Below are 27,878 nucleotides of genomic sequence, written 5' to 3' on the forward strand. Positions count from 1 at the left end.
GGGCTTTGTTGCTGCCAGCAGCAGCTACATTCATGCGCCGCTAACCGTCCCTCCATCACCGCCGCCAGACCCTGCCGCTCGCAAGACACAGGGGCTTGTGGTGCTCTTGCATCAATCCCCCCCCCCCGAAATATAGTCCGGCCCCCCACAAGGTCTGAGGGACAGTGGACCCGCCCCCTACTGAAAAAGTTTGCTAAACCCTGTCTAAGAGGGTAAGAAGAGCCTGCTGAATCAGGCCAGTGGCACATCTAGTACGAGACCATGTTTTTATGGAATTATTATTATTATTTATTTATTTATTTATTCATATGCCGCCCATCTGGCTGGGCTTCCCCAGCCACTCTGGGCGGCTTTCAACAAAATATCAGAATACAGTAATGCATCAAACATTAAAAGCTTCCCTACACAGGGCTGCCTGTACATCTTCAGTGCAATCCATGTGCACTGGGATACTGGGGTCAGGGCTTCCACACATGCCCTCGACCCAGTTCAAGCCTGCATGCATTCTGACAAACACGTGAATAAGAGTGCAAGGATCTTACAAAAATCAGACTTAGTATGTTCTCCAGCAGCAAGACCTGGGTTTGACTAAAGCTGCAGGAACCCTCCCAGGCTGGTTTCTTTCTTTTTTTAAAAAATGGCACCCCATAGAGGAAAGTCTTCTCTTCCTTATACACCTACTGCTACTGCACTGCAGCTGCAGTATGAGCAAGCACACATGAATTCCTGAAGGGCGTCTGCCAAAGCAAATTTGGCATGTTAGATGTCACTGGGCCCTTCTCACATCGCTTGTTTTATAGCCCTTTGTACAGTGATCTAACAGGTAAGCAGCATCTAATTATAACTGTTGCAACAGTCCATCACAGGTAAAACTGTTGTTTTTATTCAAGGTATTTTATTCAAGGTTTTTATTAAAGGTACAGTGGAACCTTGGGTTTTTGAACTTAATCTGTTCCAGAAGACCATTCGGCTTCCAAAACATTTGAAAACCAAGGATCAATGGGCTGGCTACAAACTCAATAGCAAAAAAAGAAAAAAAGTCTTGGGAAGCCATTCGACTTTCAAAAATCGTTCAAAAACAGAAGCGTTCACTTCTGGGTTGTCAGCATTCAGGTTCCGAATTGTTCGGCTTCCGAAGCATTCGACAACCGAGGTTCCACTGTAACTGAGATGAATAATAACGTATTTCTTTGTTGCTCATAAAATCTGTTAATCAGTAGTCAATCAGAGTTTGAGTTGAATTATAAGGTTTATAATAATAACAATTATTATTTATTATTTGTACCCTGCCCATCTGACTGGGTTGTCCCAGTCACTCTGGGTGGCTTCCAGCATATATAAAAACATAGTGGGAGTGTAGCTTTAATGCAGAGTTGCACTTTGATGCTGTCTTATTTATGCATGATACAAGTAAACCTTGACCTTGATTAAAAGTATAAGGTTAATAAAAGCAGAAAGAGCAGAGCACATTTATATGCTGCCTTCCAAAATATATTTGGATGTCCATGAAGTCAGTTTCTTATTATAAAGGAACAGGGTTTATGTGGTTTTCAACTTGAATTAGAAAACCCAGCAGGCAAGATAACATTTTGGCCTCTTTTTGATGGAGAAAAGCAAGCCAGAAGCCCAAAGCAATTAAACATGCTTTTCAGCTGAGCCTGCTTGTAATTTTCCCTAGATTTCTTCTAATCAACAGAAATTTCCAGTCGTGAGGAACAGCACTAATTGTTTATTTGAAATAATTTCTACCTTGTTCTTTCTCCTTAAGGAGAACTGAGTGGTGTATATTGAAAACAGTAACCAAACATGGACAAGCAGTGAAGTAACCTGATCCCAAGCCATTTAAGGATTTATAGGTCAAAATCAGAATTTCGGATTGCGCTCACAAACGAATAGGCAGTCAGTGAAGTTGGGGTAACATGAACCCTCCTATATCCCAGCCCCATAGAAAGCCTGGCCGCAACATTCTGAAGCAACTCAAGTTTCTAAATGGTTTTCAAACACAGGAACCCCACAGAGCATATTACAATAATCCAGGTATCCAGGTGAGAGGCAACTTTAAGGCATGGATCACCATAGGGTCAAGAAAGGGATGTAGGTGGCAAAAACAAAAAACAAAAGCCTATTTTTAATTATGCAAAGGTCTCCTGGTCACAGTCAAGGCCTGGAAAACCAGGTCTAAGGCTGGGTCCAAGAGAGCCAGAGTATTTGGAGGGAGAGCAACCCCTTCTCACTGTCATTTCTTAAAACGTGGTCCCCAGAAATTTAACGGAGAGTAAGGATTAGACGAAGGAAACAGGGGCATGTCAGAAGTGACTAGGCACTCCCAAGTAATGGAATCCCCTCCACTGTTAAACATATTTCTAACTATAGTACAGAATGTGGAGGGCAAACATCACTTTCATATCCTGGCTGCTACTGAGGACAGAAAGCTGGACTTGATATACTTTTTGTCTAGTCGGTTCTTATCCATCTAAAGAACAGCTAATCAACATGGCAATATGACCAATGCCACAGACATAAAAAAGATCCCATTGTATCCCAATACACACTTGAAGTGCACCTTATGTGAAAGACCCAAAAGCACCAAACCAATGAACAATTCACTTTTCAAAGACTTAGAAAGCTCCCCGACAATGCAAAACAAGTACAGCATGTGAGCATGCACACAATGCAGCACCTTAGAGTAGAAGTATGGATATTTGTAGCAAACCAAGGCAAAAGCAGCCACAATGCCAAGTCTTAAAGGAGAGCTTACCAGTGATCTTGTTAAGCCGAGCCCTCTTTGCCTGAAATGAGTTGCCTAGGTTATTTTTCCTCTTGTGCGCCAATGCATTCTCTGCCTGTGCAAAGGCAATCTTTGGGACGTCCACTAGAGGGAATCCTGCGTTTATAAGAGATGAAACCACAGAATAAGGTCATATCTCAAAAAACCTTGCCCAAACACAAATACTGCATTTTTTGCTCTACGACTCACTTGTTCCCTCCTAAAAAGTAAGGGGAAATGTGTGTGCGTCTTATGGAGCGAATGCAGGCTGCGCAGCTATCACAGAAGCCAGAACGGCAAGAAGGATTGCTGCTTTCACTGCGCAGCGATCCCTCTTGCTGTTCTGCCTTCTGAGATTCAGAATATTTTTTTTCTTGTTTTCCTCCTCCAAAAACTAGATGCATCTTGTGGTCTGGTGCGTCGTATAGAGCGAAAAATACAGTACTTAAGAAATATATTGTACAGCACAGTAAGACATCAGAAGATTTATTTACTGATTTCTGAAAGAATATTCAAAAGTGTGCGAGAGCTTTATCTGATGTTTTTAAACATGGAAGTTCTTCTGCTTGCAGTTGCTGTTTCATAAATCTAAATCACACAGGGAGGTAATAGACAGGTTGCTAACACCCACCCACACAGTCTACTTTTTCTGCGGCAGGGTGGGGAAGGATGTATAAAAATTTAGTTGTACCAAGTGTCTCACTGGATGTAGGCTGCTCTTCCTTCTTCTGAACTTCCTGGACAATTGCTGAGGTTGACGTTTCTTCCTTCTTTGAAGGAACTTTAAACCACTTTCTCTCCTCTTTGTCTTTATTGCTGTTCGCGCTGGTCCGAGGTTTAACTCCCGCTTTGTTTTTGGCAGCGGCCACCGCCGCAGCTTTGACCAGAGCGATCCAGTCCTTTCGCCGCAAAGGAGAAAAGAGGGAGAGAACAAGGGGGTGAACTAGGCCAAAATGAAATCCAACTGTGGCTAAGAGGGTCTTGGGAGAAAGGGAACTTTTTTCATGTTAAATGCATTTTTATAGATTTGCGCATTCAACTGAGCTTTCCATTTTCCATGCAAACTGAAAGGAAATAGATACCCATCACATATTTTGTACAGGCTGCTACGTAACATATAACATGTACACATGCATGCAAAAAAAAGAGAGAAGCAATTTGGGGGGGGGGGAGGTTTGTGGCAGCCGAAAACACCAGTTTAGCTTAGTCATTTTTGTCCCTGGCACTCAAAGATGCTAATCATATTTCTTAAGAATCTATAAATTTGGCACTATACAAAGCAAGACATAGAAAAGGTGCTTTATACTAGATAAGACTATGTGTCCAGCTAGCCTAGCTATGTCTATTTTGACTGGTAGGAGCTCTGCAGGGTCTCAAGGAACTTTCACATCACCAGTGTTCAGAATGAACCTAGAACCTTCTGCATCAGTGACATGCATTTTCAAGAAACTGTAAACTGGGGGGGGGGGGTCCTATTTCAGGGTAATTTGTGTCGGATAATATTCAGTTTGCTTTGGAAATTTTTCTTACGTCCTAATTTGGCATGTTTTTTCACATTTTGTAAACAAAACTTTAAGTTCTGAAACTGCCAAACTTGTGTAATGTTGCATTTGCGAATGGCATATGTTTATTGTTAGCAATGAATTTAGGAAGAAGAAAATGTTCTGTGGAAAAATAAATTTAGAATTTAAATTTTATCCCCCCCCCCCCACTGAAACATCCCTGTTCTGCAGGGAAAACAACATCTCTTATGATTCTATCGTCTCAACTATCTCCACAATTTGCTAAGGTTAGTGCTTAAAAAAGGGAAACATACTTTGATAATTTAGCTAGGTTTTCCTTAAAGCAAGATTACTGCATCTCACTGCAACATCAAGGCTTAATTTCTCCCCAGGCTTTTAAGCTGTTCTTTGAAGGAAAACATCTGGAGCAGTTAGTGATAAACTAGCATCTCCTCTGTTCCATGACCTACTGTTTTGCAAGCACCACAGAGATCTGAGAATCTTTAAAGGTAGCATCAAGTAAAGGTAGAATCAAGTAATGGCTTGATAAACACAGCATGTGGAGCCTGCACATGGATGTACCCATAGTACATGTAATCTAAACACACCTTGCATGAAGAAAGAAAAGTTTTCTGGGTGGGATTATTTCACACAGAGTTCAATCTCTGACAAACTGGCTGCATGTTATTTTTCCAACACCACATCAAAAGAGAGCTTTATTTTACAACAGCCACCTTCACAAGATCAGCTTTGCAAAGGAAGTTTCAGATGCACAGTAAAGCAGACAGCAATCTGCTTTGCACATAATGTTAAGCCATAGTTTAGTTAAATACAGTGGTGCCTCGCAAGACGAAATTAATCCGTTCCGTGAGGCTCTTCTTATAGCGGTTTTTTCATCTTGCGAAGCAAGCCCATTGACAGCTTAGCGGATTAGCGCTATTAGCAGTTTAGCGGCTTTTAGCGATCAGCTGTTAAGCGGCTTATTAGCGGATCAGCTGATAAGCGGCTTAGCGGCTTAGGAAAAGGGGGGGAAGGGGGAAAAACCCGCAGGAACTCGCAAGACATTTTCGTCTTGCGAAGCAAGCCCATAGGGAAATTCGTTTTGCGAAGCGCCTCCAAAACGGAAAACCCTTTCATCTAGTGGGTTTTCCGCCTTGCGAGGCGTTCGTCTTGCGGGGCACCACTGTATCTGAACCTAGCTCCAGCAGAAGAGGAAGAAGAGTTTGGATTTGATATCCCGCCTTTCACTCCCTTTAAGGAGTCTCAAAGTGGCTAACATTCTCCTTTCCCTTCCTCCCCCACAACAAACACTCTGTGAGGTGAGTGGGGCTGAGAGACTTCAGAGAAGTGTGACTAGCCCAAGGCCACCCAGCAGCTGCATGTGGAGGAGTGGGGAAGCGAACCCGGTTCACCAGATTACGAGTCCACAGCTCTTAACCACTACACCACACTGGCTCTCTAATCATGAAGCAAATCATGAAGTCATGGTTTTTTGTTGGCTCACAAACCATGGCTTGTTTTTAGCTATGGTTTGGCACTACTTAACAGTGTTGCTTAACCACTGTTTGATCACCACACCTCAAGATGCTTGCCAAGCAACTTTCCCAAGCTCTGAAAAAATAAGCTGTGGCTTGTATGCTTATCTGACAGAGCACCCAAGGTTTGCTGAACAAACCACAGGGAAAACAAACCACAGCCAGTGATTCCATGCCTTCCAGACACTTATTCCCCAAACTAAAGCTGTGTCACATGAGAGCTATTTTACAGAATGGCAGCATGTGTATTTTGGTGCCATCTGAGTGACACTGAAGGCAGACTACATTACCATTTATGTTTATGGTCCTAAAGTCTATTAATTAAATATATCTGAATAAAAGCAGCCAGGCTGAATCAGACTTGACAGTCCACTTCTAATCGACTACCCTGTTTCCTATAGCTGCCTGTCATATGTCTCACAAGCAGGGCATGAAAGTGACAGCACGTCCCTGCTGTTGCCCTCCAGTAACTGATATTGAGAGGCAAACTGCCTCTAAGCAGAGACCATAGCATTCAAATCTGCTTTTATTGGTGTTCTTTCATTTCTTTTCAATTCAGTGTTTTGCTACACAGTCATCCTGAGGGGAACATGATACTGGAACGATGAGAAGAGGGATAGGTTAGTAATGGAAAGGAAGATAGAAAACAAGCGACTTGATGGGAAACAGAAGTTTTTCTGGCAGGTGGGATGTGTGTATTACTTAGAACTACATGTTTTAAGACCTGTATGAGAGACCTGCTCCTAGATTCCTATTTGGGAGCTACACACACTCAGCATATCTCTACCATTCTTCTTAAAAATCTGCTAACATATCCTCTTCGTGCAAATGTTTGGCTTTATCACATCTCCACTGTCTTTAAATTTTAAAAAATGTACATTTAAATGCAAGACCTGGGAAAAGGAAACAACTGTTAAGACACTATAATAGCAAGTTTAATCAGGAAATAGATTATACTATCTTTAGAGTTGGTGGCTGATAAAAGTCATCTAAGAACCATTTCCCTACGTAGGTTTCATGGTGAATCTGCATACAAGAAATCACTGTAATTAACCCTCAGATAAGAGTTATCACACTGTTTGAAGCTGCCACATGTTTCCTGTGGGATTATGTCAAAATCAATCCAGAGCATGACAGCACCTGCATGTTAAATCTGCATGCAAACATCAGGATGCTATGGAACCCAAACCTTATCTCACCTATTCATAGCGTTATTTCAAAAACCCACATATATCACTAAGGCAGGGAACCTACAGCCAATCCTAGCTCCATGACACATATATCTATACAGCAACACATTTGTCACATTCACACTTTACATATTTAGGCATACATCTAAGTGTCATTGGAAAGCTGCCTATAACCGTCCACTGGCACAGGCTACTCAACTACTATTTTGGCTTCTTATATTCATAAATTATCTCAAAGTCTAAGGCTATTTAGAGGCAAGCTATGACATGGCTTCTCAGGACAAACGTGAACTGAATTTTCAAAATAATAACTAAGATTTGTTTATGGGAGATCTGGTTTCACTTTGATTTTGTGAACTGAACTAAAAAATGTCCAACATTAATTTCCCATGCTGGATAAATCAATAGTTTTTCAAACTGCCAAAGTATTTGAATTGAAATTTGTGTTTTGAAGGGGCGGGGGGAGGGAATAAAGCATACCTAATGTAGTTTACATTTTATATTTAAAAAACTCAGCTTGCAACAATTTGCAACTTAGCTTGCCAATTATTTCTATTGGAAAACTTGCAAATATTTTTAAGAGATGCCAAATCAATACAAACACTTCCTTAAACTGTTTAAATTTTAAAGGCACTAAAAAACTGTGCAGTTACATTTTATATGCATGCATTATTCCCAATGACAGCCACCTGAAAAACATTACTTACACCTTTGGGGCTGCCAGGTTTTACTGGTATTCTATCCCCTGAGTTGAATCCAGGCTAATTTATTTAGCTTCTGCTGAAATCAATGGAACAAGCCAATTAATGACTAACTTGACCAACTGATTTCAATGTGACCTGCAACCAGTAACTCGATTTGGATATGACCCATTCATTGTTATGAATGGATAAGGTTGCAGCAAGACCACTGCCGGATCAGATCAAAGGCTCAACTAGTACAGCAACCAGTTCTCATTGTGGCCAGCCTCTGGGAAGCTTGCAAGCAGGACCGGAGGGCAGCTGCACACTTGTGATTCCTAGAAACTGGTATTGAGAGGCAGTATAGGAAACATGGTTGCCATGGCTAGTAGACACTGCTAGCCTTATCTTCCATGTATCTGTCTAATTCCCTTTTAAATTCATCTAAGCTGGTAGCTATCATCACATGGGAGGGAACTGCCTTGTTTAACTATGCATACTTCAGCATAATCCTATGAAACAATGCATTTTTTGAAATGGGTTATTTTCTGTATGAAAGCATAGCAGTGGGAAAGTTTGTGGGACATTTCCACTCCATTATCACTGGCTAGGGGAAAAGGTCATGTCTTATATAACACTGCCCGGAATTCCAGCTGCTGGGTGATAGTCATCTTGCACGTGCTTTTCCCACCTATGTATTAAGAATCTGTGCTCCAAAATTAAATGTATTCAGATATGCTCATAATTTAGATGCCCCCCACTGTGAATTTTAAAAGAGCTGCATTATGCAGGGCAAAGAGTTTCCCCTCTAAAAGTTGCAAGGATCCACAAGCCTAACCTCTGGCACCTGTGCCTTTATAATGCAAGCATCTGCAGAAATGTGCTTGCATATTAAAATATTTGCCTTCTGCACACACACACGCACACACAATTATGTATGGCAGAGTAGCCAAAAAGCAGCATGAATTCACAACACTTCTCTTGAATGCTACAATGAGTTTGTGTGCTGCATTGGAACGGGAGACCAACCACATAAAGAATGGAAGGAGATAACTTTTGAGGAGCAAATCTCTGTAGAGAATTGTGCAAACCTGAGAGCTTCCTGACAGTTATTTGCAAAGCTTGGATGATCTGACCACCCAAAATTGATCATATGCTACTCCAGATCATCTATTTCTTCAATCACTTAGCATCTCTTTCCTACCTCCGCCATCCCAGACATCTCCAGTGACCCAAACAGCTAGCCAAGAGATACATTTAATAATTTTGATTGTTTGCAAAATCTGAAAGCTGCTACCGTGAGTCAAAGTACAGGAAACTGCATAAGCAAGGCACAGAAACCATGAACTCTAACCCAGAACCTCAAAGGCTGTGCAAAATCCCTTTGTCTTAAGATAAAGCTACTACTTTGTTTAGTTTTCTTACGTTCCTAACCGACCTTTCTTCCACTATGGAGCACAAGGTGGCATGCATGCAGATCCAAGGTCCTCCACCCAGGCACTGACCAGGCCCAAACCAGTTTCACTCCACTGCGGTGGTCTAAGCAAATTTTGCTAGAGGCACATTTCAGAACCACCTTTCAGCTTTACAAGTGAGAAAGCAAAACAGAGAGCGACATTCCACCACCAACAGTTTCATCAGTAACAGATAGCTACCTTTTTGTCACCTTTCAGATGTTTGTCCTCTACAAGAAGCTTTCGTGCTCGCTGGAAACATTATGCCTACCTGAAACATCATCCATCCTGGGCACACCTGAACCAACACTGGACTGCTCGCTCTCACCTTCTGAGGGTCTACACAGCTCTGCCCCACCTCTCTGACAGCTCTCATTTTCCACCTTACTGTCACCTCTTCTGCTGGTCCTGGCACAACCGGGTTTTCATGGCATCTCCTCAGCTTCCGTTTCCTGTGTGCCAAGAGCCCTCCCTCTCCTTCAAGTCCCTCAAAACTCACTTCATGTGGATCGTTATCCGTCACTAATCTCAGCTCCGGCGCTATCTGCTGCCACTCACGCGCCTAATTATATCGAAGATAAAACACAAACATGGAAACAGAAAGAGACAAGTTATCATAAACGTCTCTCCACCAGAAGACTCCGTGCACACATCTTTCATAATACCTCGTATCCCTCCCGCAAATATCTGCCTCCAAACGCAACAGTTTAAATCTTTTTCTAAATAAAAACATAACCTGCAAAATCTATGCAGTTAATTCACTTTGCCGCGCCCACTAGTCATGGTTTGGGGCCAACCAATGTCAGAAAATCAACAGTACCCCAATGCTAGAAAACGATTGGAAGAATAATATTTTCTTCTGCAAAATTAATACAAGGTATTACAACTTCTACATTAAGTGACACAGGGAGAGAAATTTTAATAACGCATAGTATTTTTGTTAATTGGTGGCTTATATATCTATGTGCATATTGTTGTATCACTCATGTAGTTGCTCTCAATCAAATGCAAGAAAATTTCTGAGATTGAAATGAGAGAAAATAGGTGAGGAATCTAAAAGTGAATACTGAAATGCATAAGCATGCCGTTTTAAAGGCTCAGATACTACACCCAACCAAGTTTGCTCCCAAAAAACCCCATTTCTGTTGGATACATACATATTGTTGGACACAAATGTATCTAGTGGTGGTACATTTGCCATTTCATTTCCATATTGCAGCTAAATACTATGAAGCAGCAAGTTGAAAATAGTAGACAGAAAAGTAGTATTTTTGGCAACATAGCAAAAACAAAATTTTGCTGCGTTTATCTATCTGAAATGCTCCATCACAAAATGATTTGAAAGGCATTCTGTCCAACTTCTCCTGCTGGTTTTCTTTTATACAAGTTTCGCGCTGTTGGGCCACATCCTAATCATTTAAAAGCCCTACTCCTTCAATAACTTTTTTGCTATGGCTAGTTGCACCCTGCATTATTTTACAATATAGGCTTACTTCATGTTCAAAATTTCCCACAGCTCTATGATGATAACACATTACGCATAAACAACATTTTTATTGACGGTGGCTCTACCACTGTGCATATCACACGTGCATCTAAGATGGAGCACGTTCTCGAGAACAGAAAGCCTTGTTTCCACCACACGTTTCCAAAAATTAAGAGTGGCTATTTTCCTCTGTTACGCATTGGGGGCCCATGCAATTGTATCACACCGGTTTGCCAAGACAATGGTTCACAACCTACAACCGAGGAATGCAGCCAACATTACATTGCACAGATGCACGTGAAATACAAGGACTATTATTTTGACATCCTGTGATGTTCAAGAGATGTTTGAACTATGGAACATTTTCAGAATCCTGCCTCAAAATGGGTGCCGCTCAACCCTCAACCCGCTCAACTCAAGGGCATCCTGATCAAATTTGCAGATGACAGCAAACTGGGAGGGGTGGCTAACACCCCAGAGGACAGGATCACACTTCAAAACGACCTTGACAGATTAGAGAACTGGGCCAAAACAAACAAGATGAATTTTAACAGGGAGAAATGTAAAGTATTGCACTTGGGCAAAAAAAAAAAAAAAATGAGAGGCACAAATACAAGATGGGTGACACCTGGCTTGAGAGCAGTACATGTGAAAAGGATCTAGGAGTCTTGGTTGACCACAAACTTGACATGAGCCAACAGTGTGACGCGGCAGCTAAAAAAGCCAATGCAATTCTGGGCTGCATCAATAGGAGTATAGCATCTAGATCAAGGGAAGTAATAGTGCCACTGTATTCTGCTCTGCTCAGACCTCACCTGGAGTACTGTGTCCAGTTCTGGGCACCACAGTTCAAGAAGGACACTGACAAACTGGAACGTGTCCAGAGGAGGGCAACCAAAATGGTCAAAGGCCTGGAAACGATGCCTTATGAGGAACGGCTAAGGGAGCTGGGCATGTTTAGCCTGGAGAAGAGGAGGTTAAGGGGTGTTATGATAGCCATGTTCAAATATATAAAAGGATGTCACATAGAGGAGGGAGAAAGGTTGTTTTCTGCTGCGCGGACACGGAGCAATGGATCCAAACTACAAGAAAGAAGATTCCACCTAAACATTAGGAAGAACTTCCTGACAGTAAGAGCTGTTCGACAGTGGAATTTGCTGCCAAGGAGTGTGGTGGAGTCTCCTTCTTTGGAGGTCTTTATGCAGAGGCTTGACAACCATATGTCAGGAGTGCTCTGATGGTGTTTCCTGCTTGGCAGGGGGTTGGACTCGATGGCCCTTGTGGTCTCTTCCAACTCTAGGATTCTGATTCTAACCCTGACCTCATCCCCCTGCTCAGTGCTGCTGCCTCTATCACCATTCGCTCTGCTGGTTTGGGTGAACTTCTCCCAGCGCTGCAGTGGCACTTTTGGATGGAAGCCAAGTAAGCTTCAATCTTTTTGTGGGAAAGTGCCGTATTATACTCCTAAAAATGCAAGACCTGACACAGACGTCAAGCGCTTCACTGCAGGGAATCTAAGATGAGTTCCGTCCACTGAAGAGGGGGTGAGTGACTAGTGGGGGTAACATCTAAGCTATTCCCAATATGGAGATGCAGTACAGTTGCTCCTCGAATTTCATCTAAAATGAAATTTGAAGGCTTCTCCACAGACTCAACAGATCAGGAATGCCCTGAGAATCCAAGAGACTTTTGCTAAGTGTTAACAAAATTTCTCAGAGGCACTCTTCACACTTCTAAATAGCCATAAAGTTTTGCTTAAGGGATAACTCAAAATTTGTAAGTGGTTCCTTACATATGAGAAAGACTTGGGGAAGACTGCACATCATCATGACTCATTCTATGCTAAGATTTTAAAGTCAAGCCAATCCTGTTGAAACGGAAGTCCCTGTATCAGGACTGCTGGCAACCATTTGACAATCCTGTGCTGTTATGCTTAAGAAGGGACCCCATTCTGCAGAGAAAGCATAGGTGAGAGGTACAAACCCTCTAGTTTTCTCCCCTTTTTTTTAGCACGCATTAAAAAACACTGTATCTGAAAGACACCTGGAAATTCCTTTTTTGCCCACTTTAGGTTTGCAGTTTGGCTGCATGGACATCATTCCATCAATCACGTCAGAGCAAAAAGTCAGCTGTACTCAAAAAATGGGCGATGACAAACGGTGTTCGGTGTTTAACTTTCTGCTTGTTACAAAGACATATTTTATCGGAAAGCTCAGCCCGATAGTTCGTTTTAGACAAAGTGAAATTGTACTTCAGAAACAAAATGAATCTAGCTTTGCTCGTCTTAAAAATACCACCAAGAAAATACTAAACAATAATAAAAATTAAAAACCCCAAATGCAAACTCTCTCTGAATCGTTCTCTCTACCCTTCCCAAGGAAGATTGGTCCTTATTTTCCAAGCAATGTCTACTTGAATAGACATTCAAGTAGAATGTCAGTGTATCTACTCAGCAGGCAAAATTTCCACTTTCCTGGGAAAATATTCTACAGTGTCTTGAAGGCCCACATTAAAAAACAACAACCCAGTTCATTCTTAGTGCACTGCATAAGTTCAAAACCTAGATATGAAGATAAAGAGCTGCCTCATGTCAAGTCATATCATTGATCTATCTGGAACAATTTTTATTTACTCTGATTGGCAGTTGCTCTTACAGGTCTCAAACAGAGGTCTTTCTTTACCTGCAGTTATGATCTTTTAACTGGGCATGACAGGGAAAGAAAAGGGACTGCTCTATACCAGTGAGCTACAGCTAATCTAAATCTTGTTGTACTTTTGAATGCCTGTGTAGACCTTCTGGTGCAGGCAGTGCTTAGCAAACTGTAGTTCTACATAGGTAAGCAAAACTTCAATAACCACAACTAGAACATATCCTAGTGTCTACATCTACCATGACAGGCAGCGGAAATCCAAGGAGAGCAAAGAAGGAGAAATATATTGTGTGGATACTATATCTGTGGACCAATGTCATGCACACTTCTAAACCAAGCAACGAATCAGATCCTCTTCAGGATGAGTATTCCCTAGCAATCTCCAAGCAAAGGTGACAGGCTGGAAGGCTTAGCTCATTCCTTGACTCTTCTAGATAAAGAATTCTAGGTAGAACCATGGCAGAGATTTCCTTCCCATGTGACAGCTATGTGTGAGAACCATCTGCCTGCTGATAATGCCAGGCATAAGCAAGGAGAACCAAATGCCAGAAATTGCCTAGCGAGAAACAACGGCCTTCCGCATGAAAACCGGGAACTTTTTTTTAAGGCACACAATGGCAAGCAAGGAAAGAAGCCTTCTAATCAAAATGCTAAATTCTAAGGATCGTCTGATGTTAACCACCTTGCAGACTTCAACCAGAGTGATTAATAGTTGGTTAGTGGGATAACATAGTTTCCTCACTTCCTCACATCTGTGGATGACAAGCAAGTAACTGGAAATACAGAATCCGAAGGGTCTGATCACTCTGGATAGATGAATCAAGAGTGAAGGGGTGTGATTTATATTTTCCACAATTGGACTTATACAGCTTAGAAGCTGCTTTGGCAATTAAGCAGTATATGAATAAATAATATGTAGTGATAATCTAACATGGATGTTCTCTTACCTGACCTTTGGCATCTTCTGGCATAGATTTTATATGCATTCGTTTAAGACACCGAATCACTCCATCGTAAAACTGTACAGTAAAGGTTCCTAGAAAAAGAATGATATGGAGATAAGGAAGTACATTTTAAGCTACATATTAGCACACCACCTCAGAGATGTCACATGGTGCTATACCAAAACTAAAGGGAAAAGGGAAAGGACCCCTGGACGGTTAAGTCCAGTCAAAGGTGACTATGGGGTTGTGACACTCATCTCGCTTTCAGGTCAAGGGAGCCGGCGTTTGTCCACAGACAGCTTTCCAGGTCATGTGGCCAGAAGAACTAAACTGCTTCTGGCACAACAGGACACCATGATGGAAGCTAGAGTGCATGGAAATGCCATTTAACTTCCCGCCACAGTGGTACCTATTTATCTACTTGCACTGGCATGCTTTTGAACTGCTAGATTGGCAGAAGCTGGGACCAAGCAACAGGAGCTCACCCTGTCACGGGGATTTGAACTGCCAGCCTTCTGAACAGCAAGCCCAAGAGGCTCAGTGGTTTAGACCACAGTGCCACCCGCGTCCCTCATATGCCAAAACTACAACAGCATTAAACAGGCAAGATCAGCAATGAAATGAAATTTCAATTACCAAAACCACAACAGCATTAAACAGGCAAGATCAGCAATGAAATGAAATTTTGGAGAAGGGACCGATGGTTTAATTGTCTTTGGGATAAACAAACCATGGTTTAGCATTATGCATGAACCAGTCTAGTGACAAATCCAGGATTGTGAATTCTTGAATTTTTCAGACATGCAACCCAAATAAGATTTGCAGAGTGCAATCACAAATTACCTGGATTTTACATCCATTCGTGTAAAAAGATGACAGTGCATTTCTTTTATTGGGATTCTGTTCTTAAATTCATTACAAACTTGGGGCCAGCAACTGCTAACAACAGTCACCTTCCATAAAGGGTGGGAAGGATTAACCAAAGATGCACTTCCTTTTCAGACTAAGTCCAATTGCTGCATGTATATATGGGGTGGAAATAATGTCTGCCAATGAATACTGGATGTAGTGACTTCAAGCAAAAACAAAACAAAGCACTTGTGGAAATGGAACAGTAGACCAGATGAACTTTTGGTTCAAGCCAGTAGGCTAAGTTATACATACCTTCTTTGTTAATTGCTTCAATCTTTGCAGGATAATATCGACAGTCTGTCCAACGAGCTAGAACCTCTTCTCCAGGTTGAAAATCCTGTTTTAAAAGGTTTAAGAAAATAGTGTGATAACATGACTGAAAATGTATTCAATGCTATTATATAGGGAACTTAAATACCTGAACAAATCATATGGAAGATCTCCTTATTTCTCTGCTTTCCATGAAAGCATATTTATTATTATGACCCAAGACTTCCATATGAAGATATTCTCATAGGGGGAGAGATAAATACTTACAATAAATTCATCATCATCTTTCAGACCCTCTTTCCTCAGCGATGGCCGTTCAAGGGGTCGCAACCGATTGCTGTCCCAATAAATCCATTCATCATAACGATGACTCCAGCGCTCAAAGTGGACAAGCATCTTCCCCTCTTCATAGTCTATCTTCTCAATGCGTGAAGGATACCTTCAAGAAACAAAACAAAAGATGCTGTTTTGGCAGGCTATAACCTCTGTATTTCAACGTACTAAAGACTCACAGGCCTGTTTGGCTGCGCATATCATTTTCCATATAAATGGTTAAGAGAGTTCAGACTGAAACTGCAGTAATTCAAAATGGAAGGCATCATACATCCCAGATCTACACAGCCAGTTGCACCCCCATCAAATGCACCCAACACAAATACTACTGACAGCATAAATATTCAGAATATTTTTGTACAACCAGAAAGTTTCTGAAATTACAGGTAGAAACATGCACTAGTTATCTATTTGGGTTAGCTCTGTAAATGGTCGCAGGACAAATACAGCCTACCCCTATATCTTTTATTTCTCCACCCCAAAGAACTATCCAACTAAATTAAGCATGAACACAGCCAGAGTAGCTGTAACACTGATGATTGGAATAGATAATGTGTACAGCCCATACAAAGGACAATCCTAACCATGTCTACTCAGAAGTCAGTCCTGTTTTATTCAATGGGACTTGCTCTCAGGTAAGTGGGGTTAGGACTACAGCCGTAGTCTCATAAATATGGCCATGGCTTGAATCAGAGATTCACAATACAGTGCTAACAGTGGGAAAATGCTACAATGGTTCAGTGGCGTTATTAAGCCATATCAATGGATCTTTCCTCTCTGCCCTCACTCACTGTAAATGAATACAGTTGTACCTCGGAAGTCAAATGGAATCCGTTCCGGAAGTCCGTTCGAATTCCAAAATGTTCAGAAACCCAAGATGCGGCTTCCGATTGGCTGCAGGAAGCTCCTGCAGCCAATCGGAAGCCCCATTGGACATTCGGGTTCCAAAGAATGTTCATAAACCGGAACACTCACTTCCGGGTTTGCGGCATTTGGGAGCCAATATGTTCGACTTGCAAGGCATTCATCAACCAAGGTACGAGTGTAGTTCAATTACGCATAATGCTGGATAACCATGATGGTTATGTGGTACCTACACAGACAGAGGCAGTATGCCTCTGTACAGGCACCTGTTGGTGGGAATCACTAGCTGGAAGAGTGCAGTTATACTCAGTGTCTGATTAAGGGCTTCTGATACGCATCTGGTTGGCCACTGTGAGAACAGGATGATGAACTAAATGGGCCTTAAATCTGATCCAACAGGGCTGTTCTTGGGTAGTTTCCCATTACATGAGAACAGGGGAAATACAGTTACCAGGTTCAGAACCTGGCTCTAAAACCCATTCCAAACTCTGATTTCAGACCCTGATTTGTCAAAAGCTAGGAGCTTAATTTAAGCTTAATTTACCCAATTAGGTATACAGTGCACTAAGAAAGGAGGATGGAAGGCGACGTAGGAAAACAAGAGTGCAGGGTAGAAAGTTCATTTACATTTCAGCTTAATAAGCTGTATGTATATACATCAAAAATGAGCCACAGCATAGAAAGCCGTTAAAAAAACAAACACGCTTGGCAATAGATGGAAACAAATGTTGCAATAATATTGTGGAAGATTAACCTTGCTAAACAACCATGCTGTCTAGAAAGCATTAACATTTTAAGTAAAAATATGTGGTTCAATGGTTTTACAGCAGTATTTTTCAATGGAGTGGGTTCAAACTTTTAGCTGCTAATTAGCAGATGAACATGGACATGTGGACCAGCCATGTGTATAAATTCTACTTTTTTGCCTATGCAAACTTTTAGAATTACACAAAGATGTGCTAATATTTCCATAAAGTATTTCTTAAGATACTACTTTCTGAAAAAATTTAATCACAGGTGCAAAAAAACAACCCTGAAGCAGAACATCCCTGACAATAAAAAGGTGTTTCTCAATGATGTCTTGACACATACATATATTTGGGTAATTTCCTTCCATATTCATCATGTATGTCAGGTCTAAAGTTCTTAAAGGAAATCTTTTATACTTGCAAAACATCTGATGTACCATAGTACTGACATCAAAGGTAGTGAGTGCAAAACCTTTACTTTTTTGTTAGTAAGAATGTCTTACAAATGTGTGTGAAATGTGTCTGCTACTGTTCCACAAGATACTGCCTAAAGTGGTTTACAACCTACTGAACATCAGCAGCAATAAACAATACAGACAATGCAATTCAAACCGTAACCAACAATTACAAATATCAATATTCATCAGCAGCAGCCAGAAAAAAATGTCATTAATTCAACACATACTATCAAGAAATCTCAAGCTAAAACAAGAATAAAGCAATATAAAAATATATATCAAATGAAAACTAATCAGGAGACAGAGAAAAACCCATGGAATCAATCCCATACACACTGACCACGGAGTAAGTCCCACTGAAGTGTATGGGGTGTTTTTTTTTCTGAGAAAACATGTACAGTGGTACCTCGGGTTACCAACTTAATTCGTTCTGGAGGTCCGTTCTTAACCTGAAACCGTTCTTAACCTGAGGTACCACTTTAGCTAATGGGGCCTCCCGCTGCCACCACTGCGAGATTTCTGTTCTCATCCTGAAGCAAAGTTCTTAACCCGAGGGACTATTTCTGGGTTAGCGGAGTCTGTAACCTGAAGCGTCTGTAACCTGAGGTACTACTGTACAGGGCTGTGGTGTAATACAGAACTAAAATAGAGTACAAACAAGACCGTATACAAATTTATTTCACTAAGGAGGCTGTATCAAGGGGGGAGGGGGCTCCTCCACAATTAATCTACACTCTATAGCTGGCAGTCTCCATCCCAGCTTTTACCTGGGACTGCTCTCTCAATCACTTCACCATCTCTCACCTAGGATGAACAAACCACCGGTCTTCCTTCAAACCACAACATGCATAGCCCCTTGATATTCCTTCGTCTCTCTCCCAACACCCTTTCAAGGCAACAGCATATCAGGCTCCATGGCAGATGAGCGGGAAAGGACGGGTGAAAAGGCTCAGCCTCTTGATGTTACCCAGACTTCCTCCCCTAACTACCCCCACCCCAGCATTTTAGGTTGCCTATTGAGATGTATTCATGCTGTAGTTAGGATTCTTCTGAGCTATCAAATTAGCAAGGATGGAAAAAGACAAAGCAACTAAGATGTCATTTTGTAAATATAAAGCTGTATGCCAGGATTTGTGTACAACTGTCACTGCCCCACAAGACTTTTACTGGTCAACGTGCCAACACACCCTAATGTTAACTCTATGTGGCTTGCAAATGGAAGAAAATGAATTAAGTTTATCTTCCGGGCTACTCTGTGCTGAATCTTACAAACCATAAGCAATCAGGAGAGTAGCTATAAGCCTATCTTTATGTAAGATTGAATACAAGACTTTACACTATAGAACATTTCAGTTCTGCCTTCTTAAAATTTACAGTAAGCCTATTATTTATTTACTATCTTCCCTTAACAGAGTTATTTATTCAGACAACCACCTTTCTAGTGCATAAATCATTTTATCCCTTTTACAGGTGGGGTAACTAAGGACTACAACAATCTTGGCCAGAAAAAGTTACAACCAAACTGCATCCTAACTTATCACGATTTAGAGATGCAGGAATCAGGTAAACAAATCTATTAAATACATGATAACAAGCACACCCAGCCATCCCAATTCCCTAAAATGGCATAGACTTCAATAACTCCCTGCTCCCTGTACAAAAGTCACTCAATCTTACTAGACCTCATTCATTTAAACTAAAAAAATAACAACCCAACAACAACCCTCCATACAGCCATAGTCAGCTTCTGGAATATCTTGAGAAGCTATTTCTTTGCTGTTGAAACCAGTCCCACCCCCGCCCGGCGCCTAAAAATACTTAACAAACTATATCCTACACATAGCTCCACCTGTGCAGGGGATGTTTTTTCACTCCTCTTCTTAACATATTCAATAGATGAGTGCGCACAGATACACGGCTTGGGGAATTTCTTTCGAATATGTGGTTTATGAATATCCAAGTAAATAAATAATAAATAAATGAATATCCAAGTAAATAAATAAATAAGTAAATAAATAAATAATAACACTTCTTCACTGGAATTATGTAGAACAGAAGTAAATAATGTGATGCCCCCCCCCCCCGAGCCTGTTGGACTATAAATCATTCTAGACCAGGGGTTGACAACCTAAGGCCCATGGGCCACAAGCAGCCCATGGGGTCGTTTAACCAGCCCATGGACCCCCACTGCCTGCTCGGTCGGCTCCCGTGCGCCGCAATAAACTAGTGCGGAGCAGAGTGGGGAACGCCTTCCGCGATGGTGGCCGGCTTCCCATTGGCTGCAGGAAGCTGCAGGAGGAAATAGTGGAACCACTGCATAACAGTGTCCTCAGCTCCTCTAGACAGTTCAAAAGGATGTCATGGTCAACGGTATCAAAGGCCGCTGAGAGATCCAGCAGAACTAGGAAACAGCTTACACCTGTATCCCTAACCTACCAGAGATCATCGACCAGGACGACCAAGGCAGTTTCAGTCCCATGATGAGGACTGAATCCCAACGGGAAGGGATGCAAATGGTCCGTATCTTCCAGACGTGCCAGGAGTTGTTCAACGACCACCCGCTCAATCACCTTGCCCAGAGATGGAAAATTTGAGACTGGTTGATAGCTGGCCATATTGACCAGGTCCAAATATGCTTTTTTAAGAAGCAGTTTAATAACCGCCTTTTTCAGCGGGTCTGGGAAGGCACCTAGTTTTAACCACAGTATGGATCGACTCACGAACGGACCTCGGGAACGGATTCTGTACGTGAGTAGAGGTTCCACTGTACTGTTTCCACAAATTGTTTCCAAGATCAGAAAGTGTGGGGACGCAAAGGAGGCTTATACCTCCAGAGAATCTGATGGTATTGACTGAATCACTCAAACCACATAACTAAGTTTAGCTGATGCTTCAGTATAAAAATAAAATCAACCTATAGGTGGTGGTAGTAGTAAATAAATGAAATAGCAAATAAAGTAGTAAATGAATTTTGAGAAAACAAAAGCATGCAAGAGGCTTTGGGCATAGGAGCTTCCATTCACCTGATATGTGAGAAAACCAGATTTTTTTTCCCCTGGAAGCAATACATAGATATCTATTCAAGATATTAACAGCACAGTATTAACCATATCTACTCAAAAGCAAGTCCTATTGAATTCACTGGGATCTACTTCCAGCTAAGTGAGGTTAGGATAGCAACCTTAGTAAATAAGCAAGGATTTATTTTAACTGAATTGTTTTACGTTAATGTTTCCTTTTAAAACAAAATGTGCTATGTGGTTTATAATCAAAGAAAAACAAACTGTAAAGATAAAAGAGACACCAAAAAGAAATGGCTCCTAGTCTAAGAATCGCAAGTCCAACACTGGGCAAGTCCAACACAGTTGGATAGCAAAGTAAATTCAACCCCAACATTTTGAGACACCCCCCTTTGTTTTTACACAGTAGGAACTTTAGTGGGCTACACAGCAAACTCTCTTCCTTCTCATTCACAAGGTAGGGTAGAGGCACCTTTTCATGCCAGCTCCATTATACATCTCACAAACCTGTAGCGTTAACAATGAAACAAATCTTATTGAAATGGACTGTAGAGGATGGGGGAGTACTTCAGTGATGATACACCAAGAGAAAAAGGTAGAAACTTCCATCTGTCTAAGAATTTAAAAATGACACCAATCATAGCCTAAAGCATAAAATTAGAACAGTAAAATATGCACAGCAAGGGAAAATTAACTGTCCCTAGAAGATCCTTTGTCAGGAAAGCGTATAAGAAATCTATCCAAAATTCATTATGGTCATGGGTCCTTTCCTACCAAAATGTGCTCTTATCCAACAGATTTACTTTTAGTAGGATCTTCAACACAATAACCCTCTACTCTACAGAAACACTTCAAATTACCTGTGTCACACAGGCATGTCCAAAGTCTGTTTCAGGGGCCTAATCTAGCCCCCATGACAGTATATGTCCTGGGATAAAATCCAAAAAAAAGCTCAATAGCCCTCACGCATGTTCACTTCATCAAACCTGGCCCTCTTTGTTTGGGCACCCCTGGTATAAAAGCTACATTCCAGCCTGATGTACTGAGCTAGATGGCATGTCCTAGATGGCGTGTCCGCACATGCAGGGCAGAATCCAAAATTGCATGGATGGACATCTGGTTGTGCAGGGGAACTCCTTCCCCCTGCAGTCCTCCACATGTCTCCAAAATCTAACCCTGAGGATCTCCCTCAACTCTCCAAAGTAATTTTAAGGATGTGTGGAAGTATGCAGGGGAAAGGAGAGGAAGGTGAAGTTCTGTTGCATAAGCAGACACCCTTTCCTCTAGTGCGTGGACAGCCATGGAAACAACCTGCAGTAGAAAAACATAGCATCCAAGACTGGCGATGTGAGCAGGCAAGCCAGAAAAGCATAAAGGTACCTCTGACCGTTAGGTCCAGTTGCGGACGACTCTGGGGTTGCGGCGCTCATCTTGCTTTACTGGCTGAGGGAGCCGGTGTTTGACCACAGACAGTTTTCCGGGGCATATGGCCAGCATGACTAAGCCGCTTCCGGCGAACCAGAGCAGCGCACAGAAACGCCATTTACCTTCCCGCTGGAGCAGTACCTATTTATCTACTTGTACACTGACGTGCTTTCAAACTGCTAGGTGGGCAGGAGCTGGGACCGAACAACGGGAGCTCACTCCGTCGCGGGGATTTGAACCGCCAACCTTCTAATCGGCAAGCCCTGGGTTCAGTGGTTTAGAAAAGCATAGAAAGGTGCAAATGGGAGGAGAAAGCAGAGCCTTTGCAAGCCGTTTAAAAAATTTGGACGCGCCTGATGTGGTTCACAACTTGCCAGCTGAGGTACAAAACTCTATAAACAAATCCCTCATGGTCTACATGCCTTGTCAACTATGAGCTGTGTATTAATCTATCACAAAATTGAAGCAAATGGAAATCTTGAGTATCTAGAGGTCTATGGTAGCTCTCTGCAAAGGATAAGCAAATATGTAGTATGCTTTTGTTTCTCAACGCAATGGCAGAAATTACTAAAGGCAAGGGGGTAAAGTGTTCAGGAAGTGATATCATTCCCACTTTGTTTCAAAATGGTAAACACACCAACATAATTAGTTATTTAGTAAATTTATAAGACACCCATCGGCATAAAACCCGCAGCTCCATGTACATTTTAGAACAGCAAAAACTAAGAGACATACAATAAAATCAATATGAAATTGCAAAAGCATCAACTACAATCAATATAATCCATCTGAAACCATAAAACAACCACAGTACATCTTTGAGTGCCTGGGAAATTAAAAGGCTTCAAACTGGTGAAGAAGGAAAAAAAAAAAAAAGCAAACTGGGCAACAGGTAGGATGCCTGGTGAAAGCACTCAATCTACGAGATGCCACAACTAATGCCACCTGCCGAAGCATATTTCTGCATTAGAACCCTATAACTAAGAAGTTCCACATATTTCATAAGGTAAACTCTCATGAGTGCATAAGAACCAACTTTATTTCATATATCTCTTACACGTGCCACTTCAAAGCATTATGTTCTTACTCCCCGCAAAAGTCACTTCGCTCTATGTCAGGGAATTAAATGCGTCTCAAGAATTTTCTGATAGAGAACACAGTGATATTGCAGCTTAATTCTGAAGTAATCCAAGGGACATTCCTGAGATCACATAGATTTTCTTTACCACTTTACCTTGTGATGCAAGTGGCTGCAATTATTCATAGGTTTTTACGACACTTTCTATAAAACTGTCACTCCTGATTCACTATATTACTACAGATAATTAACAAAATGTGGTTACTTCTAAAGTCACACGGGGAGATGGAGAACAGGAATTTGCCTAATACAAAGTCAGGCCACTGCTCCATCTAGCCTGGTATTGTCCTTGGTGGCTGGGACTAAATTTCCAGGGTTTCAGAGAGCAGTCTCTCCCAGCCCTCTCTGGAAAAGCCAGGGATTGAACCTGGGAGATGCTGTACCACTGAGCTTCAACCTTGTGGGTAGGAAGAGGAGAAAAGAATGACAGACAATATGGACTGGATTGACATCTGGAGAACGAAGAACCCCTTGGGAAAAGAAGGAACATTTTTCTCTGAAGCCCAGCTGACTTGGACAAGAATCGACCAAATATGGATAACTAGAGGTCTGGCACCCAAGGTCAGAAAGGTGGAAATCTGCCCAAAGACATGCTCCGACCATAACGCACTGAAAATGGACATGACACTATTACCAACCGGCTCCTTTAGATGGAAGATGAATGACAATTTGTTAGAGATCAGGAGATTATTAAGAAGGCCCAGAAAGCTTTGAAGAACTACTCTGAGATAAATATGAACACTACGGTGGAAAAAAGAACCATTTGGGATGCAAGTAAAGCTGTGATGAGGGGGTTCTTGATACAACATAATGCTGTAAAGAAAAGGATACAAAATGACAGAAAAGACAAGATTTTGGAGAAAATAAAAGAATTAGAGAAGAAGTTAAGATTAAATCCGAAGTCACAGCCGATTTTGAGAGAAATCAAACTCCATCAAGCACAATATTCCAAATTGATAAATCAGGAAATAGAGTGGAAGATTAAATTAATGAAACAAAAAACTTCTGAATCGGCAAATAAATGTGGGAAACTGCTAGCTTGGCAGTTAAAGAAGAGACAAAAATTAAATACAGTTACAAATCTGGAAATTGAAGGAAGAAACATTCAGAACCCCACGGAGATCAGAAAGTGCTTCGAGAAATACTTTAAAAAATTATATACTCAAGGGCCGCAGGACGAGGTTGAGATTAAACATTTTTTGGAGAAAAATGGACTTAAAAAATTGTCACAAGAAAATAGATCACTCCTGAACAGCAAAATAACATGTCAAGAGATTGAAAAAGCCATTCAGAATATGCAACTGGGCAAATCTCCAGGGCCAGACGGCCTGACCTCCAAGTACTATAAGACATTAAAAGACTATCTGATTCAACCAATGATGGAGGTCAGCAACGAAATCATGGAGGGGAAGAGGGCGCCGGAATCGTGGAAGGAAGCTTTCATCACATTGATACCAAAATCGGAAACTGAAAAGACACAACTCAAGAACTATCGGCCCATCTCCCTTTTAAATGTGGATTACAAAATATTTGCAGATGTTTTGGCAAGCAGACTTAAAAGAGTTTTAAATGAAGTAATCCATAAAGACCAGGCAGGCTTTCTCCCAGGTAGACACATGTTTGCTAATACAAGGAACATTATTGACATCTTGGAACTTTTGCAAACAGACATACATACAAAAGCAGTGTTAATTTTTATAGATGCGGAGAAGGCCTTTGATAATATCTCTTGAAAATTTATGAAGGGAAATCTAAAAGAAATGGGAGTGGGACGGGGTTTTGAGAATGGGATTGATGCAATATATTCAGAACAAAAGGCTAAATTGATAGTTAACAATGTGGTTACAGAAGAGTTTAAAATTGAAAAAGGAACACGACAAGGCTGCCCTATTTCCCCTCTGCTATTTATATCGGTTCTGGAGGTGCTCTTGAATATGATCAGAGGGGACCGGTTGGTGGAAGGGATCCAGGTCGGAGCGAAACAATATAAACTTAAAGCTTTTGCAGATGACCTAGTTTTGACTTTGCAGGAGCCAGAATCTAGTACAAAAAGAGTATTGCAACTGATACAAGACTTTGGTCGGGTAGCGGGATTTAAATTAAATAAACAGAAAACCAAGGTGTTGGGGAAAAACTTGACAGATACAGAGTCAGAACGGTTTCAGAGAGAAACAGAACTGTGGTTAAAAAAGTAAAGTACCTAGGGGTAAACATTACAGCAAAAAATCTGAGTCTGTTTAAGGACAACTATGAAAAATGTTGGTCTGAAATTAAGAGAGACTTGGACAGTTGGACAAAATTGAATCTTTCTTTGTTAGGCCGAATTGCTGCTATTAAGATGAATGTATTGCCAAAAATGTTGTTTTTGTTCCAAACATTACAGATTGTGGACAAGACGGAGTGCTTCCGGAAGTGGCAGAGAGATATTTCTAAATTAGTCTGGCAGGGCAAAAAGCCCAGAATTAAGTTTAAGATATTAACTGATGCGAAAGAAAGAGGGGGCTTTGCCCTGCCAGACTTAAAGCTGTACTATGAAGCCGCAGCTTTCTGCTGGCTAAAAGACTGGCTACTTCTCGAAGACACTGATGTACTGGACTTGGAAGGTTTTAATAATGCTTTTGGTTGGCATGCATACTTATGGTATGATAAGGTTAAGAGCAATAAGGCCTTTAAGAACCATATTGTCAGGAAAGCAGTATTTAATGTCTGGATAAAATACAAAGACTTATTGGGAAATAAAACTCCGAGGTGGCTTTCACCTCTGGAAGCTAAGGCCCGAAAAAGACCCAATATGGAGGCCAAATGGCCAAAATATTGGGAAATATTAGAAAAAGATGGAGACAATTGGAAATTGCAGAGTTTGGAGAAAATGAAGGGTAAAGTGCGAGACTGGTTACACTACGCTCAGATTAAAGAAGTCTTTAAAAATGATAAAAAGTTAGGGTTCCAGGTGGAGAAATCGAAGTTGGAAACAGAATTGTTAGAACCAAAGACTAAGGTATTATCAAGAATGTATAACCTGCTGTTAAAATGGAATACACAAGACGAAATGCTTAAATCGGCTATGATAAAGTGGGCTCAGGACATTGGGCATAACATTATGTTTGAGGACTGGGAAAGGTTGTGGACCACTGGGCTGAACTTCACTGCATGTAATGCTCTGAAGGAAAATGTAATGAAAATGATATATAGATGGTACATGACCCCAGTTAAACTTGCCAAAATATACCATTTGTCTGATAATAAATGTTGGAAATGTAAAGAAAATGAAGGAACATTCTTTCACCTCTGGTGGACCTGCCCTAAAGTGAAGGCCTTCTGGGAAATGATATATAATGAGTTGAAAAAGGTGTTCAAGTATACCTTTACTAAGAAACCAGAGGCCTTCCTTCTGGGCATTGTCGGCCAGAAGGTGTTAAAGAAGGACCGAACATTCTTTATGTATGCAACAATGGCAGCAAGGATACTCATCGCTAAGAGTTGGAAAACTCAAGATCTACCCACGCTGGAAGAGTGGCAGATGCAGCTGATGGACTATATGCAACTGGCCGAGATGACTGGCAGAATCCGAGACCTGGGAGAAGAGAGGGTTGAAGAAGACTGGAAGAAATTTAAGATTTATCTACAAAAATATTGTAATTTGGTTGAATGTTAAGAAGGATGCTAGATCATAAATAATTGCCTACCACTGAATTAGATCCGAATTTGACGATAAGTGAGATTAAGGAAAATATAATTTTTTTGGAGAACTGCTAGATTCTATTTAAATGAGCGGATATAAGATTGTAAACAAGATGGTAATTTGCTTAGAAAAACCTTTTTTAACGATGTAAGTGAGAGCGGGTGACGTGAGGGAGTCCAAAGAAGTGATGCAATTATGCTATGATATAAATAATGTTGTTTATTATTTATGCATTTGTATTCGAAAATCTTAATAAATTTTTTTTTTAAAAAAAAAAAAGGAAGAGGAGAAAAGACGAGGCGTCGTCCAAGTGACTTGGGCCTCCCAAGAATAAGGCAGTCCAAGGGAGGCACATCAGTAACCGTTTATTAAAAAACCAGAATAGCCCTCTTCGGGCATCGTTCAACAGTGCCAATCTGCTAAGAAAGGGAGCACACCAGCTCTCCCCCACTGCCCTCTTACTTGGGAGGGTGAAGCTCTGAAGCAGGGAGATAGCTTCCCACTAATCCCCCACATATATTAGAACACTGGAAACAGTGATGGGGCAGACCTACCATGCTTGTTTCCCCGACTGCACACCGCCCCCCCCCTTTGATGTTAATGTAACACTGAAGTAAAAAATCTAAAGGGCTAATATCTAACATATATGTAAGTAGATTTTATTAATGACCACTGTTTCCATACTCAAGCCTACGACAATCAACAAATCCTTCATACTATACAAATAAGAAAATTCCTGCAAACCAGACCCTTCCTGCTGCTTAATTTCAATATCTGATCTATCTAATTTCCGCCAATTTACAGCCACAGCTATTTTA

General features: G+C 41.2%; 1 protein-coding gene across 5 annotated transcripts in view; it reads right to left on the bottom strand.

Annotated features, from left to right (window-relative positions):
- Positions 1-27,878, bottom strand: part of PHF20L1 (PHD finger protein 20 like 1) — a 63,436-nt gene that overhangs the window by 31,321 nt on the left and 4,237 nt on the right. For 3 of the 5 annotated variants that reach the window (XM_083749070.1, XM_083749074.1, XM_083749072.1), the window contains exons 3-8: positions 15,659-15,830; positions 15,374-15,458; positions 14,213-14,301; positions 9,628-9,690; positions 3,459-3,666; positions 2,759-2,884 (exon numbers count right to left, since the gene is read on the bottom strand). In XM_083749070.1, coding sequence (XP_083605196.1) covers positions 2,759-2,884; positions 3,459-3,666; positions 9,628-9,690; positions 14,213-14,301; positions 15,374-15,458; positions 15,659-15,830 — 743 coding nt within the window. The remainder of the gene's footprint in view (positions 1-2,758; positions 2,885-3,458; positions 3,667-9,627; positions 9,691-14,212; positions 14,302-15,373; positions 15,459-15,658; positions 15,831-27,878) is intronic. The other 2 variants (XM_083749073.1, XM_083749071.1) reach the window with 1 other exon arrangement.

Source organism: Podarcis gaigeae (assembly GCF_964106915.1).
Source record: "Podarcis gaigeae genome assembly, chromosome: 7".
Classification (NCBI taxonomy): Eukaryota; Metazoa; Chordata; class Lepidosauria; order Squamata; family Lacertidae; genus Podarcis; species Podarcis gaigeae.